The sequence below is a fragment of the Mesitornis unicolor genome, unplaced genomic scaffold (assembly GCF_000695765.1).
Source record: "Mesitornis unicolor isolate BGI_N332 unplaced genomic scaffold, ASM69576v1 scaffold25432, whole genome shotgun sequence".
Classification (NCBI taxonomy): Eukaryota; Metazoa; Chordata; class Aves; order Mesitornithiformes; family Mesitornithidae; genus Mesitornis; species Mesitornis unicolor.
The window spans coordinates 22,140-30,118 of record NW_010168869.1 but is presented as its reverse complement, the minus strand read 5'-3'; the positions used below and the strand labels follow the sequence as shown (position 1 = coordinate 30,118).

General features: G+C 38.4%; 1 protein-coding gene across 1 annotated transcript; it reads left to right on the top strand.

Moving 5' to 3' along the window:
* The first annotated feature begins 114 nt into the window (after nt 1-114).
* Nucleotides 115-6,182, top strand: SGCB (sarcoglycan, beta (43kDa dystrophin-associated glycoprotein)). The gene is made up of 6 exons (XM_010179181.1): nt 115-357; nt 2,041-2,250; nt 3,020-3,205; nt 3,318-3,509; nt 4,722-4,853; nt 5,725-6,182. Exons 1-6 carry the CDS (start codon nt 115-117, stop codon nt 5,926-5,928), a joined length of 1,167 nt encoding a protein of 388 aa, XP_010177483.1. The 3' UTR covers nt 5,929-6,182.
* Nucleotides 6,183-7,979: the final 1,797 nt, after the last annotated feature.

Genomic DNA, 7,979 nt, shown 5'->3' with positions numbered 1-7,979 from the left:
CCCTCGGGGGTGGCGGGCGTGCGGTGCTGCCCCGCGCCCCCTGGCTCCCCGCTGCCTGCACCGAGTCCGACGGGGTAGGGGGAATAAACGGCACTTGCACGGCGTTTCCGACCCATGCTCAGCGCCGTCCGGGAAGGATGTCCTGTACCTTGCGGGGGTAGCCGCCTCAGCTGGGGAGAGCCTGAGCCCGCTGTCGGGGCGGGACGCGTTACAGCCCGGAGTTCCGCCATACGGCCCGGACTTGTGCCGTGCAGCCCGCAGGGGTCAAAAATCTCTAAAAAAGGAAAATACTCTCTGTTTTCAAAAGAAAGTGTTCTGGCATTTCGGCACGGAAATGTAACTGTCTGGCGTAAATTGGTAGCTGCCGCTAATTAATGACACGGGGAGCAGCGAGTCGGTGCGGTTGGTATTTATAGGCCTGCGGTGTCAGTCGTCTGGCACAAGTGTGGTAGCTCAGCAACAGTGTATAAATAAGGCTGAAGCTCAGATTCGGCCTCGGCATCTGAGGTCTTACACTGGAGTGAAGGCTAAATTTGTCAGAAGGGCTGTCACTGCCATCCAGTCAGAGGGGTGGGACAGGGACTCTGTCAGTGCCATGCAAACTGGAGGGGAAAAAACGGAGTGGTCCAAGGGCTCATCTTTTAGGAGCGCCTGCATCTCCACGGGACTTTTTCTCAGAGTGACTCTGTGTGTGTGCCAGTGGTAGCAGTAGGTAGGAAGCTTCAGATTCCTGAGGGGTCCTGTACCAGCCGCAGCTCAGGTGCCTCAGGAAGCATTGCCATTCTGCATGGATGCTGCAGCAATCACTGTTTCAACCATAGTCTCCAACTCCTGGTGCTGTCTTCTGTTGTCCTGCCTTACCAGCTGAAAAAAAAGCTGCATTGGAGTTTCAACTTCCTATCAAATCTTTTCAAGAACACGCTATCCTCACACAAGCTGCTTACTGTCTGTCCTCTTGTACAAGATTTCTGTTGCCTGTTCCCCAGAGTACAGATATCTGTTTCCCTGCCTAGCCAGTTCTGAATTTGTGCAGGATTACAGTGGCTTCCAGAACATCATCGAAGAAGCCCTCCATAAACCTGTTCAGGTCAAGAATCTATGGCAGTACCACTTCCTTGTTCAGCAACAGAGGAAAACAGAAGACACTTTTAACCCATTACATCAGTGTACACATGTACAAGGACAGTAAGCTTAAGGTGCAGTTTCAGCATTCATTTGACATGAGCAAACCTAATCCCATGAAAAAACTTTGAAGAATGGAACCCTTAAATACCGCCTTGCTCCATTCAAAGGAGGTGGAATAAGATTTTGGACAAAGTTACAAAAGTACATCAAAGGTTTCTTTTTCCCTATTAACGTCTATAAGAGTTTCCTTTACACGTTAATTTGTCACATTGAAAGGATATGCCTTGTGACCTAGTAGCTTCAAATGATTACATTAAAGCTAAGCTGAGCAAATTCTCCATACCAGGTTTGAAGCCTTACAGTATTTTTCTTAATGCTGCATGCAAGTCATAGAAGTTGATGCAAACCGTGCCCTATCAAAATCACTTTAACACTGTATCCACCACACTCCTGGATAGATTCATTGAGAATCTATCCCACAGTAGCATGGAGGGAACTAAAATCCTGTGTATTGATAAATGATCAATTATGTTGGGCTATGGATTGTATTGTCCCTAGTATGGATTGGATTATGTTCTGTGTTATCCGCAAGAAGTACAAATTTGATGAAGTTCTTTACAGCTGATTTTTCTTACTGCAACTATGTCATTAATAATTCCTACCTGCCATGATAAAAATTACATGTTAAAAAAATATTGTCTGAAAATATCTGGATTTTAATTTTAGTCATAGCGTTAGCAGAGATTGCAGTGGTTGTATAGGTGTATTCTAAGTACAGAGTGGCAGACTGAAATGAAATATAATGTGTAATATATTCCACCAATCAATTCAAGTATTTTTTTTCCATACATACATGTGCTTCATTTTGGTGGATTTACATGCCTTATAACAGCTAGCCCGTGCTCTGTATTACAGCAAAGTTCTAATGGCCCAGTGAAGAAGTCTATGCGAGAGAAGGCTGTGGAGCGCAGGAACGTTAACAAGGAGCACAACAGTAACTTTAAAGCTGGATACATTCCCATCGATGAAGACCGTCTCCACAAGACAGGCTTACGTGGCAGGAAAGGCAACTTGGCTGTTTGTGTGATTGTTCTGCTTTTTATTTTAGCTGTCATCAATCTGATTGTGAGTATAATACTTGGGCTGTAAGCAACATTAGGATGTATTTAATTTTGTCTGGTTATTAGAGAAATAAAACTTATTCCAGCATGACTGAGAAGGACTTAAAATGTACTGAAGGAGATTTCTCATTTTGCTCATCTTTGCTTCCTTTTGTTCTTGAATAGTCTGAGCAAGATCAGATGGAATAATCTTTTGGAAATAGATGGAAATATTTTATATATAATAATTGAACTGTACATGATCATTCAGAATTAATCAGCCGCTGCACTTTAAACCTTCATTGTTGTAACTACTATATCTTAGTTGCTTGGTCAATGATACGTAATGATTTTTCGGAACATAATGATCTTTCATCCACATCAGAAGGTGCTTTCTTATAGTCAAAGACAAAGTATATCCTGAGCTGAGCTACTTCGTTGAGGAAATTTGTTTAGCTTATAATCCCACAGTTATCCTTAAACAGGAAAAAGAAGTAATTATGGGCACGATTTAATTTCATATATATGAAATTTCATTTCATATATATGAAAATTCATATATATATGTATACACAAATTATTTTAGTTACCATTTCAGATGAGTAAAAATGCAAGGTGCTTTTCATATTAAATGTATTCTGATGTTTCCAGTAGGAATTATACATACTAAGGTAAATGCACACCTAAAGCTCACTTAAACAGTAGCATTAATAATTACATCAAATAAACCATCTAATTAATACAATACTTGTGCTGAGGAGATCCAAGCAATAAAATGTGTGTTACTCTTTCAGATTACACTGGTTATCTGGGCAGTGATTCGAATAGGTCCCAATGGTTGTGACAGCATGGAGTTCCATGAGAGCGGCTTGCTGCGCTTTAAGCAAGTTTCTGACATGGGCGTTATACATCCATTATATAAAAGCACCGTAGGAGGCAGACGTAATGAAGATTTGGTGATCACTGGAAATAATCAGCCTGTAAGTTGTATCATGCATTGAAAGTTTCTAAGCAATGCTGTGGAATTACACTCACATTATTAATAAACGTTACATTTGAAACATCATTAACTTAATGACATTGTTTCTGAAGATTGTATTTCAGCAAGGAACAACCAAGCTCAGTGTGGAAAAAGACAAAACTTCTATTACCAGCGATATTGGCATGGAATTTGTTGACCCACGGACACAGAATACCTTGTTCAGCACGGACTATGAAACTCATGAGTTTCATCTGCCAAATGGAGTTAAAATCTTGAATGTGCAGAAGGCCTCTACAGAGAGGGTATGTGTCTTTGAATCACCTCTTACTTTCTGTAAAAGCTCATTACAGAATTGCTGTAGTTGTAGAATATCGAAAAAAGTTTACTAATATGATCTTTCAAGCGTATTTAGAATTTGGACTAAGCGTGGCTAAAAATGCAGTTCTGGAAACATAAATCGCCCTAAAAATTAGAACAGAAATGAAAACTGACTCATTAAATGTGTGTAATATCTGGAATACCATGTAACTTGGTGGTTTTTTTATTAAGCATTTATCAATTTGTTTGTGCCTAGGTAACTTTCAGAAATAAAATTTCTATGAAAAGCTTCTCTGTTTCCATTAAAAATTTACAAAAATAATTACCAGAACTTCATGTATAATTTTCCTTCTATTTGAGATAAGTGTTAATACAATCAGAATTTCAGAAGTCTGAGTAAAAGTGTAGAGAATAATCACGGCATTACAGGAGTTATGTCAGTTTATGACTTCTAGGTTAAACAAATTATTAGTTGGTTTCTACATTAAATATGCTTTATCAGAAAACTAAGTAACCTGAATATCGGTGTGTGTATATTTAAAATGTTCATCTTAATGTCAGACTGAAATTTCTTTCTTGCATATTATCACTTACAATAAAGGCTTTACAGATAGATTGCAGCCCCTAAATGTTTTGTATAACATCAGTAGAGTAGTATCAGTGGTTTTATAGAGGGTTGGTTGTGCCTTAGGAAGCACTGAGCAATCCTGTCAATGACAAACAAAAAAGATAATTTAGTTTGCTCTTCTTTGTGTTGCGTCTGCAGGCTAACAACTAAATAGTATGCTCTAGAAAAAACATAACTATAACTAAACACATAGGAGGAACAGATTAAATGAAAACAGAGGAGTAAGTTTACATAGTCAGTCCTAACAGGATGCCTGTATTTGCTACCAGGGTAAACTGTATATCCCATAAAATTGTCACATGCATTGTTATTTTTATCACAAGCAAACAGTACGCAAATATAAACTATTTTACATAGCCTTCAAAAATTAAGTAATCCTTGTTTTCCAATGCGAATGTGGGAATGGGCAGAAGCTTCATAGGCACAACGGGAGAAGTGCAAAAGTTACATTAAAGGTTTTCATTGAATTCTATAGCAGTATTATTAAAGTAATTAAAGATACTCAGACAAACCTAAGCAACACATTGTCATTGATCTGTTATACACTGTTTTCTGTTCATGTTCTTAGATTACCAGCAATGCAACCAGTGATCTGAACATAAAGGTTGATGGCCATGCTATTGTCCGTGGAAATGAAGGTGTTTTCATCACAGGCAAGACCATTGAGTTTCGAATGGGGGGTAACATGGAACTTAAAGCAGTAAGTATTTGAAATCAGCATTTTTTGAACAGCTTAGTTTCAAATTCAGACTGATAGACTGATAATGAAGTGATGTAGCTTCATATGGATTCAGATTTTACATAAAGTAGTCATGCATAAAGGTTTAGTTGCAGTCAGTGTATTTAGTAAGGTTTTTAAAAGGTGGATTATTACTTTGCTGATAATTAGTGGTTCAGTAGCTTTCAAGTAACAATGATTTGCTACTATTGGGACATTAAAAACCCACAATGCAATTAAAGCTAAGCTATTGGCCTCTGCACTGAAATGAATGCCAAGGCGAATTCATCGTCTCTTCTGGAGGTCTTACTGGGGACAGCAACCTTTGACAGAGGAGCAGAGCATAGTTAGAAGCACAACCTTCTGTGCTGCTGCAGCAAGACTTGCCAGCATTCAAGATTTTTGGAAATTGTTACAATTACAGAGCATATAGAATGATGGAAAAGGTTAAAGGAGGATAAAAAATAGAGATACATGCACTTCTGTTTAGTGTGTGAATGAATTTCATGTGTGAATTCAAACACCGATTCCTGTTTTACATACGTATTTTTAGATCTACTGCATTTGCTAATAGGCCTGTCAAGTGAAAAGCCACACTATTTTTTTCTTTCTTAATATCGATTTACCACTGGAATAGCAAAGTACATTGCTGGCTGTAATTGATAAATTCATGGACATTACTCACCAATTTACTTAAAAACTGAAACACTGTCATATGTACTTTTTTATTCTGTTGATTTCTACAGCCATCCTAAAGACGTCATTGATTCGTTAAAGCAGCTTCTTGTCAACAACAACCTGCCTTGTTTAAATTGGAAGTTGTGCTTCTTTTTTTTTTTCTCCCTCTTACTAGGAAAACAGTATTATCCTGAATGGAACTGTGATGGTCAGCCCATCGCGCCTGCCAAGCTCTTCTTATGGGGAGCAGTTTAATAACGGCAACTGGCTGCGTTTCAAGCTCTGTATGTGTGCAGATGGGACACTGTTCAAGGTCCAGGTGACTGGTGTTAACATGGGGTGTCAGACTTCTGTCAATCCCTGTGGAGCCATGCACTAAAACACAAACCACTACCAAAAGAGTTCTCTTTTGTGTTTACATGTATTTGTACAAAGTAATTGCATGCCTTCACGGTTTTCTGGTTTTACAGCAGTTTACACTAACATTTATTACATAATATTTTTAAACAAAGGCTGTGATGTTCAGCAGTATTATGTTGTCATGCTGTTAGCCATAATAGTGGCACTGATTTAGTAAGCTTTCAGTCTACGTGCATACCGAAGTACCTTTCTAAATTGGGATCAGTAGAAAATATTTAAAGAATGTGATCTTAGCAACACTCTTGACTGCCTTCAGTTGCCTTTAAAGGACGTTTTGGTCCTACATCCCAAGACCTTAAGGGCTGCTGAGAACACAGCTGTGATCAGAAGAACTTCAACAGGAATGTCCCTTTGTTATTGGAAGTGGATTTGCCTAGGATGGCTGAAGCAGCAGGTTTTTGTCTTCTCTTCATTTCTTGCCAAAGTTTGATACAACAATTTCCCCCAAATTACGTGGTTTCCCATATGTGTACTAAGAGAGGGGTAATGGCAGATTCACTTTAAAATATTACATTATCTCTGCCATATATTCTCATGTAGTTAAAGACAAAAATATGCTAGCACAAGTAATATTTGCAAATTAATACCAAGTGTGGAAATGTAACTTAAAATTTGCGATTATTGAAGTGTTGCTTGAGCTCTCATTCTGTCTGTGCAGTTTAGTGATTCTGCAGTTGCTTAATTATGTGAAGTATTTGTAAAATATGTTTATAATTAGAAGTACATTTTTAAAGATGTACTTACAACTTGCTCACTACCCAAAAAGAGGTATTTTTCTGGGTGTTTTAATGGGAACAGTGTATGAATTCATTATTCACAGGTAATAATCTGAAGCATGACTGTAAGCAGCAGTATCTGAGATCAGATCTCCTTTATCCCATAAATGTCAGTATCGATGAATTATTGAGAACCTCAGAATTAAATTCTGAAGGTAAACTGCAGGTCTGTAATTCTAAATGTGATGGTATCAAATCCTGTGATAGCAGAGTTTCTGAATTTGTCATGTTTCTGAATTTGTCAACGGTGAAACTGTGTCCTTACAGGAACTGGGACCTTGCAGAAGCTCTTGTAGCCTTGTAACTACTTTTGCAGAGATAAGGTGTTCTGTGCTAAAAACAGACCAGCTCACGATAAGTTTCCCACTCCTCCTTCGCTATGTATTTTCTTCAGTTTAAAATAGTTTTGTTTGGCAGCAGCATCAAGTAACCTTAATAATGGAGGCTACAAAGGTGACTTTGCCAGTAGTTTTTTGACAAGTTTTTCTAGATAAGCACACACTTCTCTTCCTAAAAGTTGTGCAAGTGTTACACATTAACTTCAGAATTGGTCATTTGCTGTGGGAAGATAAATGATCTGCCCTTGTCTTATAGCTCTTACAGTACATAGAATTCCACAAAATACAAATCAGCTCCTGCTGCAACAAGAGCTTAGTGTTTAAGGTCCCAGTTCCTGTATTTACTAGGAGCCAGTAAGTCCTCATGCGGGATGTGCATGGGTGGAAGCAGTTTCCAGAGGGGGATCCTTAGGTCAGGCATTGCACTACACAAGAGGTCACATTTCCCTCACTGCTCTAAGGCAAAGCCAGATTTTGATCCTCAGTAGCTGTTGAGGTTTGGAGGGGTGGACAGCAGTGGAGCTGTTCTAACAAAAACAGAATAAACAGAATAAAATGTAGCAAAAGCCATTGAATTGCTCCCATTAAAGGTTATGGGAAAGTACTAACGTTTTGAATACTGCACTTCATAGCACTTCATAGTTTTACTACAATCAATATTTATTAACCACTTCAACACACATTTTGCTGAAAACATGCACATATCGTTACTGCTAAGCAGTGCCCAAATTAGTGTCTGTTACAATTAAGAAAAAGAAATAAACTATAACATTTTTAGAATTTTCACTCGTGCTAATGGAAATTTGTCACTTTATTTTTATATATATAAATACACATATATGTATAAAAATAGGAGCAGCAGTATCCTCGAAGCTGAAAAATGTCTTGAAGATGAC

Coding starts and splice junctions, on each gene's coding strand:
- SGCB (XM_010179181.1), top strand. CDS start 115: ATGCTCAGCGCCGTCCGGGAAGGATGTCCTGTACCTTGCGGGGGTAGC. Junction 358..2,040: donor TAACTGTCTGGCGTAAATTG/GTAGCTGCCGCT, acceptor TCTGTATTACAG/CAAAGTTCTAATGGCCCAGT. Junction 2,251..3,019: donor TAGCTGTCATCAATCTGATT/GTGAGTATAATA, acceptor TTACTCTTTCAG/ATTACACTGGTTATCTGGGC.